Source organism: Vulpes vulpes, chromosome 2 (assembly GCF_048418805.1).
Source record: "Vulpes vulpes isolate BD-2025 chromosome 2, VulVul3, whole genome shotgun sequence".
Taxonomy (NCBI): domain Eukaryota; kingdom Metazoa; phylum Chordata; class Mammalia; order Carnivora; family Canidae; genus Vulpes; species Vulpes vulpes.
In genome coordinates, this window is record NC_132781.1 from 130,127,028 (window position 1) to 130,148,563 (window position 21,536).

At 39.3% G+C, this 21,536-nt stretch overlaps 1 protein-coding gene across 34 annotated transcripts in view; it reads right to left on the reverse strand.

The window, feature by feature from the left end:
• PDE4D (phosphodiesterase 4D) overlaps window positions 1-21,536 on the reverse strand; it is a 1,410,178-nt gene that overhangs the window by 177,113 nt on the left and 1,211,529 nt on the right. For all 34 annotated transcript variants that reach the window (XM_072749980.1, XM_072749970.1, XM_072749992.1 and 31 more), the window contains 2 exons: window positions 17,623-17,696; window positions 13,346-13,395 (listed from right to left, as the gene is read on the reverse strand). In XM_072749980.1, coding sequence (XP_072606081.1) covers window positions 13,346-13,395; window positions 17,623-17,696 — 124 coding nt within the window. The remainder of the gene's footprint in view (window positions 1-13,345; window positions 13,396-17,622; window positions 17,697-21,536) is intronic.

Below are 21,536 nucleotides of genomic sequence, written 5' to 3' on the forward strand. Positions count from 1 at the left end.
ACCTCTCTATTATTCTGTATCCCTTAAAGTAAACCTAATTAGGTACTGACTTATTAGACTACAGTACATTTAGATTACTATTAAACAAAGATTACAGGAATACAAATTATTCCTCATTTTGATTCCTTGTAAGAAAACCCAGAGCCACGGATCATGGGACCCTGTATAGAACTGAGCATAAAGGAGGTATCAATAAACGTGTGGATCAAATAACCAGGCAGTCAAATCACTTTTGTGCCTTCAGAGACACTGGATTCCCAGGGATACATTAATGAACAGGTGCCATCTGCATTTCTAAGAACCTTAACGTTATAAAGAATAGCTTGCTGAGATATATCTTAGCAAAATAAAGTGCGTTGTGACCAACCTTCTTACCTCACTATAATCAATAATAAGTCTTGATCCACCAACATTTATTCCCCTTCACTAACGGTATCCTAATTTGCTTCATGAAATTATCTGGTGTCTCCACTGGGTAATTTTAATTAGAGCATAGCCCACATTGATCAAGTGCTTCCTGTGTGCCATGCATTGTGCTTATTTTTTTTTATAAATATCATCTCAATTTTCATAAACTCCTTATGAGATAATTACTATTACTATGCCCACTTCAAAAACGAAGGACTTGAGGCTCTGGAAGGTTAAATGAAATGTTTGAGGAGAAACATCTGTGTGTGGCGGAGCTGAGATATGACACATAATCCACATAATCCGGCCTCATAATTTAGGCTCTTAGTACCACATTCTAGTACACAGTCTGGCGGAAAAGCCAGATGCCCTGTTCTTCTACAGCCAAGACCCAAGACTCAAACTAGACCAATTCGACCCCTTCCTGGAATTTTACTCTTGCATTAGATGAACAGAGAAACTAAAAACAGTTGTAGGAGGCTTACTAGGTTGTTTCCTCCTGCTATGAGAATTTCCCTTTATTTGTGCCTTTCTAGCATTCTGAAGAGGAATTTATTCCTTCCACCCTGATCCTCCAGCATGCCCACTAATACTCAGGGAATTGGAAATGATTCCAATATCCTATTTTACTTAAGTAGATTAGATTTCATTTTACTAGATTCTCCTTTACCTAAGTTAAGCAGAGTTGGGTTTTACCTTGGAACCAGAGGATCACTGCTGATACACACCATTACCTAAGAGGAGGGTAGCCTAGGTGAGAACTGTGCAAATCCTCAAGACAGGATGCTGAAGCACACGGGAAGTGCCCAGTAATAATATGATAGACTCCATGAGAAATACTGAGTGTCAAAATGCCATGTTGGTTTCCTCTGCTGCCCTCTCTGTTGAAACGCCCCTCTCTCAGCTGGCCGGCTGAGACACACTAGCCTTCTCCTTTATCTCCAGGACTTGTAGTGGTTTCCAGGGAATGGAACAGGATTGAGAAGATCTTTAGAACACAAGGTGTGACTGAAGAGGCAAAAAGACTCCTAGAGATCATGGCTTTCCCCTCACAGGCTGACTTCAGATGAAGCAGACTCTTCCAAAATGTCTCCTGGGAAAACCTATCTGGTATGCTTATTCCGTTGCCATCACTCTACGATTAAAATCCTAAAGGACACCATCTTCCTTCAGAGTCTAGGCTTCACTTCTTTCATATCCATTCCTCCTTGGAATAGATTCATTTCTAGAATTAGCCTGATGCAGGCTATTCTGACATTCTGTTTGTTGACTAGGGTTGGTAATCATATTGGAAATAATGTTTCTGGTCAAAAGTGAAGCATGACAATCCACCAATCAGATGGCATTTTCCCAATATGGCCTATGAAATATCTCTGAAACTGTTTCTAAAATGCTCTCAGCAGTGGCAGCTGGGCTGAAAAAAGGTACGGTTTACAAAAATAACTACTTTTAAGATCAACATGAATGGCACAATAGTGCCTGTTGATAATCTTGTAATGCTTTTCAATATATAAGGTGCTTTTTGCCTACCTTTTCAGCAAGAGCTAACATTCACTATTACCAGACACTGTGCCAAATATTCTTCATGCATTATGTCATGTAATCCTCAAAATCAAGAGAGCATTATTATAGTTATTCACCATTTTAACAGTAAAGACTCAGAGCATAGAGTAAGTTGCCTAAGATCACAAAGTGCATGAGCAGGAGAGCAAGCCGTGAACCCTCAATTCCCCTTTTCCCTCCTGCCAGGTTCTGACTTATATGTCAAACAAGCAAACAAAACTTACAACAGTTTGGAATGTTTTTCAAAATAAAAACCTATAGGAAGAGAAAACTTAGGTCTATTTCTAGATGAACAATTCTAGTTAAAGAGCTCAGTCGCATAGTCACCTCGGAAGCCCTCATCTGTTCCTCCACTGCAAGCTCTCCATTCCAGGACCCGTCCTTTTCCGTTTCCCTCCCTAGTAACATGGAAAACATTTCCTCTTTTACTGCTCTGTCTGCTACTTTCTCGTGCTGGTAAGTTTTCCCTAAGTTCATGAACTGGGTCCCCAGACCCTCTCCAGTCTCAGCTACGTGACAATGTCGACCGCTTCCTGGTTCTCTAGGGAAAAGACGTCTCATCCTGACTCAGTTCTTCTTCCCTCCTTTCCTTATTTAGCTACTCATCTACCCATTTATTTACAAACCCTCTGTTTTCTTTTAACTTAATGCTCTTTGTCAATCAATAGGGCACATTTTATCTTTTTCAGTTCTGAGAACCTCCAGGATGATGGTTCTAAAGCTCAGTGGAGATATTTTATGCCTCATTGGGATCTCAGAGCCTAAACACAATCTTTCATGTTTCAGAAACAGAGAAAGAGCAAACACAAGAGGGCATGCAAAAATGAGGTTCTCCACGTGGACAACTCAAGTGTGCAGTAGCAAATATCAGAAACATATCGGAGGGGGTGAGGTGTGCAAAATAAACTGAACTAGAAGTACTTCCAGAGTGCCCATGGTGCTCGGAAAGAACCACAAAAAAAAAAAAAAAAAAAAAAAGAGAGAGAATGAGAGAGAGGATAACACACTACATAGCACTGGATATTTATTTAAACATTAGAAATATCTAAAGGAAGTACATCTGGAGGATAGAGAGCTCAGGAATTTCACAGCTAGAAACAGAACCCAAGAAAATGATCATGGGTATGAAGAGCCTATGGCGAATCTAAAACACAGAGATGATGAATCTCATCAGTCCATAAAAACTGCTATTTCAGGGGTTAAGAGTGAGTGATCCTAGAAGCAAGGTGAGTGCCGAGTCTCAGGCACTCAACCTTCCTTTTAAAAATTTTTAAAGATTTATTTATCTTAGAGAGAGTGAGCATGAGTGGGAGGGGCCGAGGGAGAGGGAGAGAGAACCCCAAGCAGACCCCACACCCGGCCAGAGCCTGACGCGGGGCTCGATCCCACGATCCGGACATCCTGACCTGAGCTGAAACCAAGAGTCAGATGTTTAACCCACTGTGCCTGACCCAGTGCCCCGGCCGCCAAACCTCTGACATACCCCACCTGAGGCACTTCTCACACAGACCACGCGGCCTTTCCCCTGCGTCAGTTCCTGCCCTGGGCACTCTCACCGCTGGTGGGTACTTCAGAGGAGTCAGGAAGAGGACTGTGGGAACTAAAGAATCCTTAAGGAATTCTACGTCCCAGGCAGGAATCCTTCCCTTAGCTTATGTAACTGAATTCTTAGAGTTTCCCAAAAGGTCGTCTGGATCCATAGACCTTAACCATCCTCTTGTCCTACTCTGCATTCATATCCATTCAGTAAAAGGATCATATACATTCATTTTCTGCTCTGCTTTAAAAACAAAATAAAAGACAAGAAAAGAAATTCCAGAAATACCGAGGGAATAACTCTCCTACGGCAGATGACACAAATTGTGTATGTTTTTTGTGCACATGTCAATAAATCTAAAGAAAGGAAACCTTAACGATATGCCTTTGAGTCAGCTATAACCTATCCTTTGTCATTTGTGGCTGTATATTGGACTCTCGTAAGGGTTAAAGGAGATTATGCGTGTAGGGTCTTTAGTACATATTAAATGTCAGAAAACGTTACCTTTCATTAATATTAGGAGTCATGACATAGCCAATGGATTTTAAAAAAAAACATTTTCTTAGATGGGGAAAGAAGGCTGCTAGAAGTGAACTCCCCATTGATTCATGGAGTCAAACAATTCCATGTCACATTTAACCAGTAAAATTTGGGAAATTAGACCCAAAAGAATTTTCATTGCTTTGCTCCACCACAGTAATGTTTTTCTGAGTAGGCTTAGAATATTCTCTAAGGCATATATGGGTGGGAAGCACTTTGTGGGTAAAGGGAGTGACTTAAGAATGGAGCTTTTGTTCTTTCTCTTTTTCTTTCTTTTATTTATTTTTTTAAGGAAACTTGGTACTGTGTCTAAGAAGACAAAAAGGATACAGTTACTAAACATAACATTTCCCAAGCCCGCTCCTACCCCCTACACAAAAATGGACATGATACTTCGTTTTCTTCCAAGAGAAGAGCGAGCTGAGCTAATTAAAATCTTGTATACATTTTGAGAGATAACAGCAATGACAGCCCAGTGATGACGACCACAGTGACGTGGTTTGGACTGATAATAATATCACCTTGTCTTTCCTTCCTAATCACACAGCACTTCACACATAGTATCTTGTTTATCCTAGACTGCATTGTTTGTTACATGGGGGTGTGGGTGTCACTAATACACTTTTCAGAAAGACAGTGATTTTCCAACAAATTATGAGCAACATCATGGCAACACTGTGCACTGGTACTTTCACCCACAACATTCAATATTCCATTATTCTCCCAAATTTGGCTGATCAAATAGTTCACCTAGGAGCATTCATTAATAATATAGATGGTGAGCCTTATCCCAAAGCTTCTGGACTGTCTGGGGATCTGTCCTTTTACATTTGTCTTCAACCAACCCCTGGTGATCTCTTTAGCCAGGAGAGCTTGGGAAATACTGCCCTTTTCAAACTCAGGGCAGTGAGGAAGGGTTATTGGCTGCAGTGGATTTAGTGGACATTCAGATCCTCTCTTTTCATGGCAGCTTTGCTGATCACTGGGAGAATAATGAACAGTCGTGCCATTGGTGTCACCGGCTCAGGTTCAGTAGATACTGTCCTATCCAAGGGGTATTATTATTATTATTTGAAAATACAGTTCATTTTTCACTGTGGCTCCCTAATACTGAAGTATCAGTAGGCAGCATTTCATCAGTGCTTTTTTCTCTGTGGGGAAAGACAGATAACTGAGACCTGGGAAATACAAACATGCTTGTCACTAGATTCTATGTAAAATGGTAAAGCTATATTTGCTCTTGCTACTCACTAGTCAACAGCTAAGAAATGTCTTAAATTAAAGCCATCATACATAACTAAAATGCGTTAAATGTGTGCCTAATGCCCACGTAGCACTTTATCATATATTCTTTAAAATAGAAGCATTTTGACATGATTAAATTTTTCTCATAAATCATTTAAAAACCTTTTTATTATAGAATTTTTCTGTACCTAAATAGAATTCATATGTTATTTAGCATTTGGGATTGTTTTCGATCTTTGATGCATATACACATGTGCTGTGATGAACATCTGTGTGTATGACTTCAACTTTCCCGTCTTTTCTCATCACTCCTCAATCTAATCACCTGTCGAGTCTTCTCAGCTTGGTCTCTGAAAAGAGCTGTGAGTCCATTCCCTCATCTTCACTGGCCACACCACCACCTGAGTTCAGAGCTGCATTATATTTGGCGGGTACTTGACCTGTAACAGCCTCCTGATGAGTATGGGGCTGCCTCTGCTCTCTGCTTTTTGGTCTGTTTCCATTCCATCTATTTTCTTTTTCTCTTTCTTTCCTTTTTAGAGATAGAGGCGGGGGAAGGGCAGAAGGAGAGGTAGAGAAAGAGAATCCTAAGCAGCACCCATGCTCAGCGCAGAGCTAGATATAGGGCTGCATCTCATGACTCTGAAATAAAGACCTGAGCCAAAATCAAAGAGTTTGGAGGCTTAACTGAGTGGGCTACCCAGGTGCCCCTTTCCAGGCCATTTTCTGTATTGCTTCCAACGTTGTCATTCTAAAATACATACTTGCTTCTCTGCACAAGAATGATTCATGATTTTCCCTTGTCCATAAAATAAAGTCCACCATGGTCAACACTGGCTCCAATACTCTTCACACAATTGCTTTAATCTGCTCCTGCAGCTGATCCATACACTTTCAACTCTCTTTGCTCTTTACTGTCCCCAGTCCCCTGATCTGACAGGCATTCTGTGCTTCTACCCTCACTCTTGCTGGTCCCTTGGGGTCAGAGGATCATCTCCTACCGAAATGCAGAACTTTACATTCGTCAAAGCTCAGCAGGGAGCTTTCCATAGGTGGTACATATATTGGAAGTTGCTTCAATCATGGCCCTTTGCCGGCACATAATTAGTCACGATTCCTTCTCCCCTTGACTGTGAATTCCTTGATGCCAGTAGTCACATTTTACTCATTTCTTGATCTCCAGCACCAACCTTATGGCAGGCCATATAGAAAACATTTGTTCACCAAATGGACAAGAATAATAATAAAATGAGAGCATTTACAGTGCCTACCACTTGTTGAATACATTTTAGGTACCAATTGCTGACTTAGGATTTACTGACGAGAAAATAAAAGCTTAGAGAATTTAAGAAAATTGACCACAATTACACAGCTAATAAAAGGAAAGCTAGGGTTTCGACTTATATGGTTTGACTCATAACCTTTTTACTGTGCTGACTAAATGAATATGCAATCTAATTTAATTATGTCAATTACAGTTATAACAAAATACCCAGAGCAGAGATTCAAGCAATAGAGATTCAATTAATTATTTTCTTCATGATTATGCATTTTTTTCACTGTTTAAAAAAATCAAATATGACTTCAATTCTTGATTGAAAAGTCACTGTGTCAGACTTGGTCTTTTCCACATATACTCTACTAATCTAAATAAAAGTATAGAAAGACAAGACAAGTTAGCTATAAGAAAAAAGACTTTTACACCTCTAAAAGACGATAAGTGTTAACAGTTATATAGTCATGCTCCATGCATTTAAGCAAATCTTTCAGTTCAACGCTTTGTCCAGAAAAGTCTTTTAATTTTTTTGTAAAAGTAACATCCTTTGGCTTAAAAAATATTTTTTAAAGACTTTATTTATTTGGGGGAGAGAGAGAGAACATACACGAGCAGGGGGAGGACCAGAGGGAGAAGGGCAAGCAGACTCTGCTGAGCGCAGAGCTTGATGCAGGGCTCAATCACACAGCCCTGAGATCATGACCGGAGCTGAAATCAAGAGTCAAATGCTTAACTGACAGAACTGCCCGGCACCCCTGGCTTAAAAATTTAAAACATTTGATAGTCATTAGATGTATTGAGTGTAAAAGTAAAATAAGCAAAAAAATTCCCCAAAAAGTCAATGTACAGACATTCACATACACAATCTTCATCAGTTTTTCATTCAAGCTATTAAACCACATGTACTCGGCATTTCTCAATCATATTCTTTTTTTTTAAAATTTTTTTTAAATTTTTTTATTTATTTATGATAGGCACACAGTGAGAGAGAGAGAGAGAGAGAGGCAGAGACATAGGCAGAGGGAGAAGCAGGCTCCATGCACCGGGAGCCTGATGTGGGATTCGATCCCGAGTCTCCAGGATCGCGCCCTGGGCCAAAGGCAGGCGCCAAACCGCTGCGCCACCCAGGGATCCCTCTCAATCATATTCTTAAAAATGCTAACTGAGCTCTCATTTTCTGCAATTATTATAGTCTTGTTACAATCTGCTCTTATTAAAAGAAAGGGGGGGGGAAAGGAATTACTTGAAGCAGTGCCTGCTGGTAGAGGAGGACTTCCATGGACAGCTTGGTTCCCCCCCTTCTTCCTTCTTGCACATTGCCCTATCACACATTGTAGCTCAGTGTTTCCCCAGGCTCTCTCCCCTACACCCCTTTTGCCCTTTTTATGCAGACCTTGCTTTAAATTATCTGTCATATTACATCTATTTCTTTTTATATTATATACACTACTTGTTCTGTCTCTCTGTCTGTCTCTCTCTCTCTCTCACACACACACACAGGCACACACAGAGACTTAAAAGGACTACTTAGTATTACTGTCACCATAAAATAGTTTCTTGGTTTCTTTTCTTTAATAAGCACAAAATGTTAAATGGTTATCCAGATAAAACACAATAATTGTTCCAGTTAAATATCTTTGTTTCTCCCCCACTTACTGAATTGGAGAAATGGCTGTGTGCTTTAGAAAGAACAATAAATGTACAAGGTTAAGTTTCTTCTCATTATGTTTTGACTGATTAGTTCTATTTGGATGGTTTACTTTTTAAATGCTCTACTTACCAACTGACTAAATTCTATTTAGAGCACGCTCATTTTTTAAGGAGTTGTGAATATTCAAGATGAAAAGAATATGGAGTGGAGACTTACACCAAAAATTTTTTTGGGCTAAAACCAATTTTGTTTTATGCTTGTCATTGCACCACCTGTGTCCTTCTAGAGGTAAAGCGTAAGCAGTTATACTTACTTTATTGCTTGGAGAGAAAAGCTTGTATTTTCTAGAATCTCAAGTCAAAAGCTTTTGCCTTAGACTTCCAAGCTCTACTTATCTGAAGGCCTACAGTTATATTCAGTGAATATAATCAAAACAGCTCTAAATGTAAAAACCTGTCTGGTGAGAAGGTGGGACATGATATTTTCTAATTTTCAAGTTTATATACAAGAAATACAATGCTCTATCTATTGCTCAGAATAATATCATTACAATAATATTCTTTAATTCTTATTTTACTTTCCCCAAATATACACTTCTATGGTGGGCCTGGAGGCTACCCCAGTAAGATGGATGATTTCATAGGGGTGTAAGAAGGCCCCTGGACTCACAGATATTTATCCTTGGATCTATGTCTAAGTAGCATTTGCTCTTATGAGGTCTCAGATTTCTCATCTTTATTTTAGAGAGAGAGAGAGAGAGAGAGCGAGAGTGAGCACATGAGCAGGCGGAGCAGAGGGACAGGGAGAGAGAACCTGAAGGAAACTTCATGCTGAGTGTGGAGCCCAGTGCAGGTCTCCATCTCACGACCCTGAGATGATGACCTGAGCCAAAATCAAGAGTAACTGAATGAGCCACCCAGGCATCCCTCACTTTTTTCTCATCTTTACAATAGAGAAGCTTAAATAAATTTTCTCTGAGTTGCATTCTTGTGTGAAAATCCTTAATTTGAAAATGATTTAATAAAGCAATCGAAACTATGGAAATTAGAAACATAGTGAAAAGCGATATGGTGAAGACATGACAAGGTTTTATGAGAGAGTCTTTCCTGAGCTAACATCATTGAAAAACAAAATGCTCAGAAGGACTAATTATGTTCCAAAGAGATGTGGCTGTGCTCCAAAACCAATACAGAGCAGCCCCATCGGGCGAGGGCTTGGGCATCCCTGACGCTTTGCTGCCCTCTCATGTTTCCACACACTCTTGAGTTCTATTTACGTCCCTCAAGGACCAGTGCAGGTGAGTGAGCCTTGCTCTATGTAATACAAGGATTCCTAAAAATGTCCTGTCCTTACAATTTAAAACAATCATAAACGGAATGTTCCAGAGAAGCTGATACACCATCAACGTCTTCCTCTCCTCCACCCTCTGAATTTTCAAATTCGCTTTAAGAACAACAACAACAACAACAACAACAACAATAACAAAGATGCCAGGCATGGATTATGGTTGTAGGAAGTAGCACTTGGGGAGTTACTCATAACCTGCTGACTTCTGGCGTTGGTCTAACTTATCTCCCTGGCTTTCTGCAACAGCATGGAGAGCTAGCTCCAACAGCATGGAGATAGCTCGTATCTCCATTCTTCCGATGAGGGAACAAAGCACATGAGAGAGACACGCTCCGCACCATGGCTGCAAATGCCACACACCCTGTTTTTGTTACATCATAGTAAAGAACAAAACAGCTATTTAGTAAATAAGACTCTTTTGTAAATGTACATTTGGAACCTTTTTTTTTTTTTTTAAATTGTGAAATCACTTCAGAACCACCTTTTTACCTATTAGGTATGAAAACAAAAACTGCCAAGTGATTTACAAGCTTTAACTCCAGTGATACAAAATCAAACTTCCCTGGCTTTAAAACATGTCAACTGGAATAACCTCAAAGGGGAAAAGGCTATTCTAAGTTCTTTGGGAGAAAGCTTTAGAAAACGTAGTATGACAGATATAGACCGTCAAGGTTCTTAAGTCTTCTTTTTGAAAAAAAAAAATCAGTTGATTTGTGGAAACATTAGAGAGAGTTCATTATGCTCCTTCAAAGAGCTATGACTCCAATGTATGTTCTTGGATTTTGAAAAAGATTCTGAACCATACTTCAATGCCCATGTCACAAAGGCACCGATGTCTGTGGCAATGAGGAGAGGAAGGGGCACAGCACTGGGAGCAATTGGAGGGACCATTTTTGACAGATACCAAGGAATCTGTCCATTTTGACCATTTGGGGGGGGACTCCATATTTTATGCCCCTACAAGCTGTCTTTCTCTCATTCTTTCCTTCTTTCATCTCTCTGCCCTATTCTTTCCATCACCGCTAGTTCTCCATACAGAGAATAAAAACCAGGGCAAAGCAAAAGAGAAAATGATGCATTGAGTGCCTACTTTGAGAAGCACTGCGCACTAAGAGCATCCACATGTGAACTCATTTAATTTGGCACTAACTGTATGACGTATGTTAACCAATTTATAAATGGGGAAACTGAGGTAGAGAAAGGTACATGGCCTGCCTAGGGCCACGTGGCTATCATGGTAGAGCATGGTTTGAATTCTAGACAGGCAGAGCACCCATGCTGCACAATTCCAGGGATTCGTGTCAGTGATGTTCTATGGGGCGACCCCCCCAGGGGTCCCTGGAGCTGTCACCACAGCAGCCTTTTGGACCACTCACCCAGACTTTGCCATAAGCTACACTTTTCCTCTGGATCCTCAACAAAATATCCAAGAAGGTCAAGTTCACCGTAAAGGGGTGCCCCACTGACTCTTTGTAACACTCTTCTCCGCCCTTTCCAGGACCGCCACACAGGTGTAGCTGGGGTTCCAGCAATGGGGTGGGGTGGGGGGTGGACTTGGAAGTAGGACCTGAACAGAGTCAGCTGCTGCGGTAAGTATGTCACTTTTCTGTGTGTCTCAACTCTTACTTCTGTCAAAGTTTACATTTTTAAGGGCCCACTTTTCCAGAATGGGCTCAGAGAGGGGAATCTTTCCCTGCCATTGCTTTCATTCCCTTACCCACCATTCCATTTTTCCACCTTGGTTTGCTAGGTGAGGGCAAGGAAAAAGACATCCATTTTCTAGTTAATTTCCTGGTGTGCTCTGTGATGAACACAGCTGCACTCAGCAGCTAATGACAGTTAATTAGTTTCCCTTCCTAGATAAGATATTTCTGTAGCCCCATTGTCCCTAGGCCCCAGGTCAGAAGCTTGTGGGTACAAATGAGGCCATGTTAACCTTAATTCCCAGATTTCAGTTCCCTCTGGTATTGTTCCTGGGCCTCAATACTATGTTAACATGTCTGGGAGCTTCTAGAGGGTCTCTCACATGTGTTTAAGACAAAGTCTGTGCTCTTTGAGTGCAATTACTTTCCCTTTAATCACTTCCAGGCATCTGCCAGGGTGGCTGGACAGCTGCCGGACCACTGACCACCCACCACCTCTTGATGGACACAACAATCAATCTCCACTGGTACCTACAGCTGCTCTTCTGGGAGGATGCTCCTGTGGGGCTGGCTCATATGTGACCTCAAGCTACAAAAGCTTTCAGGAACCAAAATAGCACTGCATTCTGCTCAAACCACAATGTCAGAGTCTTGCCTATGGCAAAAATAGCAGGGGTGGAAGGATGGCCCCTCCTTATAGAGGTCAGATCTAGGGGCCAGAGCAGGGCTGGGGACGAGCTTCCATGTGGTGTCTCTCACCAGAGTCCCCAGCTGCATGGCCACAAAGATTGGCCTGCTTGTCCCTCAACATAAAAGGCAAGTGCTCAGAGACAAAGCCATTCACCTCTCCATCCCTATCTCAGTATAGGCTCATCAACATGGAATTTTGCTTTCTGGAAGAAATTTTTTTTTTATTGGGTCTGGAAAGAAATTTTTTATTTGAAGAAGTTATTTTGATATATAGGAATTTCTGTTACTGTCCATTTCTCAACCAATGACAAGAAGAAAACTGGTGGGCCAGGCATATGCTATGAAATGACACCTGAAAATCATCACCAATAAGATCTTGAAAGATAAGCATGGGGAAGAGAATCAATAATTTAATATCCATCACATTCAAGAGACATTCAGAAAAGAACTGCATTACCAACTGTTCCAGAATCAACTCTGATGTAGTGGTTATAAAGGAGACCAGATGAAAAGTGCTGACCTGAACAGTGAAGTTAACTTTCAAGCAAAGTGTACTCACTAATAACTTAATAAGGAGCTCTCAGAATATTCTGAGTTGGAGTCCAAGGAAGGCACTTGAATCAAATCAAGTATTGGGCTAATTTGGAGACTATGTTAATTTTCTTCTGGTAATAATTTTAGAAAACATAGGTTTTCTTTTCCAGGCAATTATTTTAATGAATCAATTGGGGTTTCAAGAAATGATTAAATGAGTTCAATTTGGTTTCAGGTTCAGCAAAATGAGATCATTTGTTCTGTTTTTGGTTCAGCTGAGGTCAAGCCTGGTGTCCAAAATAGACTAATAGGATATTTTTTTTTTTTTTTGCACTTTATGTCCCTCATCCTGCCTTCCCCTTCTCTTCCCCAAACATCTGTTCTTTTGATCTCACTGAACTGTGCTGTGTTGTATAATTACTTCTCCTCTCCCCTCCCAAAGCAAATTTATTCTCAATTCTGAGTCCAAATCAGGACTACTGAAATAGGGTTCCCTCCTACACACAACTGGGATATCATTTAACCAGGAAGGTCCCTTTTATTTATGCTTTCACTTTCATTAAACCCAAGTACCACACATTGATATCATGCTGGTAGCATAAGCCTGGGAACAACACGGTCAACATTTGGAAGGTAACTCTATCTCTTGAAGTGCAAATGCCGAGCAATATTAAACTCAGTACAAGCACAGACTTAAATGGTTTTTAAAAATGGCACATCAGTAAAGATTTCCCAAGTACGAGCTTAAACGGACAACTTGTGGGCTCAACGAGAGACATGATAATAGAACAAGGACCAATTTCTTTAAAACTACAGAATTGCAGTATAAAATTGGTCAGTCTTATGTTGAACCTTGGAAGACATGGTTTCTTTCCAGACAGAGGAAGAGGAAGCTACTAGATCTTCCTTACCTGTAATGGTGGCTTTGTTGATGGATGGTTGGTTGCACATGGGTGATCTTCTGACAAAGAGAGAAAAGTACAGCAGTAAATATGTGGTGCATATTAATTTGAGGAGCCGCTGAGTCATTTCAGATATGTCATTTTAATCTAAAGAATGATTTTTAAGCTAGGACATGCAAATGGAAATTTCTTTCAGACTAGCCAGTTAAGTTCCCAGGCACCTTTTACACTATAGTTCAGATCACATATGTCAAAAATGAAAACAATTATATCTCATAGTGACAGGCTTTGGGGAAAATGAAGCTGAAGTGAATGTCACAGGGACATGATAGAGGAGGAAGTTCTTATTGATTGACTACGTTCAACTAAACTGGGGCTTACAGAGCAAACACAGACTTCATGTGTTTGAAAAACAGTCAATCTACAAGTAGTTTCCCAAATACTGTGGTGAGAAACTCTTATTTTGGGCACAAGTTCTCAGAAGTGAATGACTTCTTGTAAACTGTATAACAATTAGAGAAGCTATTTAAACCCTTTCCTTTCTTTTTCTGCATATTGAGAAACATCTCTGATGCACGTTAGAGAGGTATAGTAATGCTTTGTCCAAATAGATGCAATAGAAATACCATACTTTAGAAACACTATACACTAAAGGTACTTGAATAGATTCTATCTTGTATTCTCTAAGTTTTCAGATGTTTCCCAAGTTTCACAGGATATTATAACTCCCTTGACCTATAAAACCCTGCTATAAAACTAACTTGTATTCTCTACAGAATCCAGAACAATGTATCCGGCATTCGGTCAATGCTTAATAAATTATGTTGAAAAGAATATCATTTATGGAATATAACTTTATAAAGTTGATACTTATAGTTGGAAGCTCTTAAGATACTGCATAGTGATCTTTAACACTTAAGCAACACTTACCAAATACTTACGGTCTGTGGGACACTGTGCTAAATGGGCACTTTAGATGAATCATCTACTTTGATCCCCAAAAGAAACCTTAAGGCAGGTAATCTCATTGTTTGAATTTTACCAATGAAGAAAATGAAGCTTTGGGAAGGCGAATCACTTATTCAGGGTAAGAGAGCTGAGATTTTTAACTACAACCATTCAGGGCCAGTTCTAGGGCCAGCGATCTGCTACACTGCCTTATTTTGAGGATGTTTTGGGGAAACTGGACTAACAGCCATGCATCTGTGCAAATGGCAGGCCCTTGCAAAGTCCTGTTCACATCTGCTCTCCTGAGATGACAAATCTCCTACTTGGGGACTGCAATCTAGTCCTCTGTAAATTCTCACTGCCTTACTTCCAGTCAGTATCTGCTCTGCCTCACTGCTCTTACGTTTATTGATGTCAGTTTGGGATTGAAGTTTTGCATTTGACTGGAAATGCACCAAAATTCGACTACCAAATTATTTTAGTATTTTTTCTTTTTTAGTAAATGAAATGAGGAACTTTGAAACTTGCTAAATGCTTCATAAAACAGAAAGGTTAATGCTTTAAATTCTACCCTGAACTAGATCTGATCTCTATATAGTTATCTTGCTGAGAGTTTATTATTTAAATAATTTATATCTTACTGTGGTTCTTGCTCTGTGGAAAATTTAGAAAGCGTTTTATCTGAAAACAGTATCAAATAAATAGTTTTAAACTTTTCTACTGTTTTGGGAAACCAAATTATTAACTTGTTATGTATTATTTTCTCTAAATATCAATCCAACAGCTGGGGAACTTGATATTTCAACAAATAATGACAAGGAGAAAATATTAATCATTTGATCCATGGTTACAGTGATAAATGAATAATGAAGAATGAGCCAGAACCCACTCTGGAACTGGAAATCTCAAAGGCATGAAAGAGCAAGGTGATAGAAACCAAGAGTAGGCTAGCAAAGTGAGCTATGCACATTTGAGTACCCACAGGGCTAGGCTTCACATGCATTCTTCCCGGACAGACTCCTTTCCTGGAGCAAACAAAAAGGGTAGATTGTGCAAGATAGCACATGCCTTCCATGAAATCCATGGGTAAGCTTGGAAATGTTTTAGTGGCACTGTAAACGTCCAGCTGGGAAAATTCTGATTCCCTCATGGTCATCATGTAACAGGCCGGAGTTAGAACCATTTCACTGTCACTGAACACAGCAGAGTTTAGCCTTGTGTAGATTGAATCTTACTATTCTGATACCTGAAGAGGTTGGTTTGATGTGAATCAGTAAAGGAGGAACGAATCTGTATTAACCACAAGAGAGACCACAAAGGCTTTTATTTAGAGTCTATCAGCTAATACTGTTTGGTTAGAGGTCACTGGGCATACAGTAAGTCAAATTTAGGCATCAGCTATGGGTTTCCATCCTCCTCTAGCTACTCTTTTCCACTTTAATCTGCTTTGTCCTTATAAATCAGGTGAAAACTTCTGTCTTGCCAGGAATGGGCTTTACATCATCTCTTTAGAGACAGAAGGCCAGTCTGATGCCTTCACACCTTTCTGGTCAACTGCTTGCCTGCCACAGGTTTAGATGCTGGCACCCAAGTGACCATGTCTGAAGGAAGTGGAAGTGCATTATATAGTTTCCTGTTTGCCTTTTAAAGATCTGGACTGATTCCTGGATAATATTAGAGACCAAAAACTTTGGGAGTGACACCAGTAATCCCATGCATCCTGTGGGGCTGAGACTCTCCAAAGAGGAGGAGGCCTTACCTATGAGTTACCAAAAGTTGAAAGCCCCACGGGGCTGTTGAACTCAGTGTGATATTTTATGGCCATGGAGCACAGAAGACATGTTTGGTAATGAACAAACACCTCAAGTATACCCTCAGATTCCACATGCTACGTTATCCTTCACTCTTCCAGCCAACAAGCACATGCAGAGGCAGAGTGTGGTTTCTCTGTGCTGGGTATTACAGCTAGACACCAGGAGTGCACATGGGAACCAGATATAAGCCCTGCTCACTGCACACTGACATCTTAAGGGGCATTCAGACAAGTCGGCAGGCACCTGGAGTAGAGAGCCATCTGTACTAACATAGCAGTTAGGGGCAGGATGCCACCAGACAGGAATGGAAGGGCATACCATTAAGTTTGGGACCGGTGGCCATGTGTGTATGTTGGGTGTTAGTCAGGGATGTGTGTATGTTGGGTGTTAGGGATGATGGCCCCAAATAAATTATATTTAAGCTGCACCCTAAAGTATGAATTACAGTTAGCCCAGTGGATGGAGTGGGGGTGGGGTGGGGAGGAGAAGGTGAGAAATGTTCAGACTGAGGAAACAGAACTGCAAAAATTCATTACCTGGAAAAAAGTGACAAAGGACTGACACTTCTGGGTTTCATTCGAATTATTCACATAGTGGCATTCATATTGATCTTTTTAGAAACCTTTTCTATCACAGGAAATGCATGGATAATGGCCAAAGCTTTTTTTTTTTTTTTTTTTTTTTTTTTTTTATTGTGGAACATGTGAATTTTGGAGGCAAATTACATTACTAGGGGATGGGAAATTCAGATTTTTCATTCTTTTATACATTTAGATAAGTTATAATTCCGAATAAATTTTTAGTCACTGTCCTCTTAATATTGAGTTTAAAAATGTTTTTTTCTGGAAAATTCTTTGGAGTTGAAATTTTAATCACTTGTTATTATTAATAATAGATGGTCAAAATAAGGAACATTTGAATATTTAGTTTTCCACTTAACTGTGAAAAATTGTTTTCCCTTTTGAGATTTTTCACCTTCCAAATAATAATCAAGTCCCATCGCAGCTTTCCTTCCTTCAAATGCTTTCTCTGTTATCACAGAAATCACAATGTTAATAATTGCCCCATGACGCTCCGGTTCTGAGATTCAGGAACAGCAATAGAATCAAAGACCTTTGGTAAGATATGATGCCTCTCCAACTAATTGTTATCTTAGAATTAAGAGGATGACTTTGGATTGACTTTAAGTCTTGATGAGATTCTTTGTCCATAATTAATTTATGAAGTAAGCCAAAACTACAAAGTTCCCTGAGTGTAAATAACTGGGCATAGGACTGATTATGCCAGAGGATTTCTGACAGATGCAATCACCGTATTTATTTCTCATACTACTTCACTTCTTATATTAGAACCATCACTACAAGGTATTTATAGAAAATTAACAGGACATCTTATGACTTAGTGTAAATGGTTAGACAACATGGCAACGACTCCAAGAAATCTAATATATTGCCCTGAGTTCAATCAACGGAGAAGACACCGTCTAAAAGTTCAGCAAGAAGGAGTGGGGAAAGGATAACTTACTTGCTAGGTGCTCGATCTTGCAAATTAGTTAATGCAGCAAAGTTGTTTCGTACAGTTCGCAGGCTGGCCAAGACCTACAACAAAAAGGGATTCTTTAAGCCACTTGGAGCATGGCCATCTTTAGTGCAATTTAAGATGGTTTGATGATTTAAAAAGTAGTCTGTTAAAGTGAAAACTTGATATTGCTTGTAATCTAGTTTTATATGCCACTAAAAAATCTTCGAGCGCTCAGTGAAGTTTATACGTATCTATTTGAAATCTAGGAGGCCAGACAGCAAAGATTTTCCAGATATTTCTCCTCATTGTTTATGAATATGATGACAGTAGCAGTAGTTTCTACAACATTACTGGATTCCTCAGCCACCAGAACAATATCCCAGGCAGTACACATCGAAGGCTGTTGCATTTTGTGCAGATTTGACATAGTATAATATAAAATAATAAACTCTTGCTTTAAGGGTTTTAAATATATATATATATATATATATATATATATATATATATATATTCCCGAGTTCTCTTCAAATATTCATCAAGAATGTCAGACTTTCAAAGTCAGAGAGCTAGGTGAATTTTTAATTGTTTTTTCATCTTTGCTACATGGTTTTCTAAGAGAAATTATTTTCTTTATAAAGGTTATCTGAATCATTAATTGTAATATTCTTAGGGATGTATCTTCACATAAAAAGGGACCCCCCCTCTCAATGTGCACAGAGCTGGTCCATAGAAGATACTAAAAAAAAAAAAAAAGGTGTTGAATAAATGAATACATAGACACAACATACCAATATGTCCCTCTATCCCTGAAGATCCTTCTTTTTCTAATTCCAGTGCAAAACTAGAAGGTGGCAAAAGGATTGGAAGTAAAACTAGGAGAGAAAATTTACAGTGGCTTTACTTGCCTTCCTTTCCACTAGAATGTGCAAGTGTCCCCCAGGGTGGAGCCTGTATTAGGTGCGACTCTAGGTAATCCAGGTGACAGCCAGAATGTGAAGTTTCACTAAAACACAGATTTCAAATGTCCTAGTAGGTACTACATAACAGGCCAGGCTGCCTGGCTCTGTAATGTATTCGGTGTGTGAACTTAGATACGTTATATAATCTCTGTGTGCCTCAGTTTCCTTTTCTACCACCAAGGATAGTGATAGCTGTCTCTGAGGGTTGTTGTGAAGATGATATGAAATGACAGTATAAGTGCCAAGGACAGTGCCTGGCAAACAGAAAGACTCAGCGAACATTAGCCCATTATGGCAACACACCAACAGATTAATGATTTGGCACATGCATAGGGAGTTTACTCAATGCCTATCACTGGTAACAGAGGGGGGAGGAATTTTTTTTTAGGAATTTTTATAATTTATAAAAATTTATAATTTTTATAATTTATAAAAATATATAAAGCAAATTTATAATTGCCCCAAGTGTTCCAGAACTCTATCGAGAATGTTTTCATTGGGCACTGACTTAGACTAAAGTCAGTTTAAATGTCTTTCTTTTCTTTTCTTTTCTTTTCTTTTCTTTTCTTTTCTTTCTTTCTTTCTTTCTCTTTGTCCTCTTTCTTTCTTCTTTCTTTCTTTCTTTCTTTCTTTTCTTCTTTCTTTCTTTCTTTCTTTCTTTCTTTCTTTCTTTCTTTCTTTCTTTCTTCTTTCTTTCTTTCATAAGTGGTTTCCTAAGACAAAAATGTCTCAGACATTTCTGAAACTGGCATTAATTCTTATAAGTCACTGGGGTGCTGTTTATGTCCTGGGACAGTGACCTACAGCATTATCCCCTGAAGGAGCTAACGGTGCTTCCTGAGGTGCCAACCATGATTAACTCAGTCACTGGAAAAACCTGGCTCATTATCACATATAAACTCACGGCACTGAAAGGTCATGCTGCCTATGACAGTGTATTCAAATAGCCAACTGTTGACATCAGAGCCCACTGTCTTTCACTAGGCATGAAATCTTGAATGATGCAGAAAATAAGTCTGATAAATGATCCCCTGTCATTAAATCAGGCAGGCCTAATTTGTGCTTTAAGAACTGAGTATCAAATACACTAATACAACATTTTAAATAAGATCATTGCACTACCTCAATGCTCCTTTTTCCAGGCAAAATTTTAACCTCAGAGTTCTGAGGACTTTATTCTAATAAATTATAGTAAGTGCACTGCATTTGACACCTAGGTAAACAGAAATAGTGCTGCAGGTAATTCAATGCTCTATGCTCATTTGAAAGGAAACCTTAGTTCATGAAAGATATACTATAATTGCTTTTCTGTAAAATGGCTTTTGACTGTACTAATAAAGATATGAAATCAGATGATTTTGTTTCAGTTTTTAACTTAAACTTAATGTATGTCTTTTGCACAATCTGTATCTTCACATGGTACAGAATTTAAACAGAACAAAAGGGCAGAATGTAGAATGTATCCCCCTCATTAAAAAAGACAAAAAACAAAATTAATTGTTATTCGTGAGAAGAGGGCAAGGTAGATGAAATCAGGGAGGTATGCCCAGAGGAATTAAAAAAAATATTGGTACTATTCTATTTATTTATTTATTTTTTATTTTTTGGTACTATTCTATTTTAGTGTTCTTTATATTTTAGATAGTCACTAGATATATTCTCTTGCATGTATACAAAGTACTCTGGCTGTCTCCTCTGCAGACTTTTAGGTTGTCTCCTAAAGCTTGCTTTTACAAACGCTGCTGTAGTAAGTGTGTAAATCCATCAACCCTTATGTGTGCAAGTATTAGACCACTGTTTCTGTGATAGGACAATTAATACTTTATAAGTTTTATATTAAAGATTATTATATCCTGCACTATGGCACACATATGATCATGGCAGAAACATAAATAAAAGTTCCAGACAGAGGTGTCTGGGGGGCTCAGTTGGTTAAAGATTCTTGCTTTCAGCCCAGGTCCTGATCTCAGAGCAGAGGGATCGAGCCCTGTGAGGGGCTCAGCTCAGCACAGAGTAGACTTGGGATCTTTCCTCTAGCTTGAGCATCTGCATCCCCTTTCTCTCAAACAAATAAATAAAAGTAAATCTTAAAAAAAAAAGTTTCAGAGAAATATTATGGGAAGCACTGCCCTAGATGTAGTTGATTGATTCTAGGTGCTACATCACCAATGCACTTGGGGTAGTCTTTAACGCTCTCACTTGTCTTGCAGACCAGAGTGAGGAATCTGGTACCACACAGGCTGTGGGACAGACCTGGAAACAGTTTTACTCAAGCACTAAGTCAGGATTCAATTATTCTCTGCTTTTGTTTTAGGACAGTTCTCACTACACTTGAATTCAACCTTTTAAGAACCTTAGGGCTCCAATGTTCCTATACTTCTCTCCACTCCTTAATGCTTGTTAACCAAAAAGAACCTTGCGGTTTTCCCTTACATAGCTCAATGGTTAGAAAATTAAGGCCGTTTCTTTTTCTTCGGCCACTCTAAGCAAAAGTGTAATCGGTCAAGGTAAAAAATACATTTGAAATGATGAGAAATATATGCACTTCAGGAAAGAAATCATGATGGTGCCATGGAACACTTTTGCAGAGATGGATCACGTAGTGGCTCAGGAAAAGGATTAAATGTTATTTACACACACCAATCTCACCTTTTCTCAAATACTTTTAAACACTTATTAACCAATAGGATTCACTGAAAATAGCAGAAAAATGTGGGCTTCATTAAAAAGTCAAACAACTGAACGTTGTAGATTAGAAGGTATCCTTCAGTCGTAATGATTACTTGGAAATATTTGAAAAGGAGGTTGCTGTAAACAAGCAAAAAAGATGAGGCAACAAGGTTCTCCTTAAAACCCCCTGCTTAAAAAAGTAACGAAGAATTTTGAGGATTGTTTTTCATTCCAAGTACATTTCGTGTCACTAGAGGGCGCTAAAACACAGACCAACGACTGCCTCTG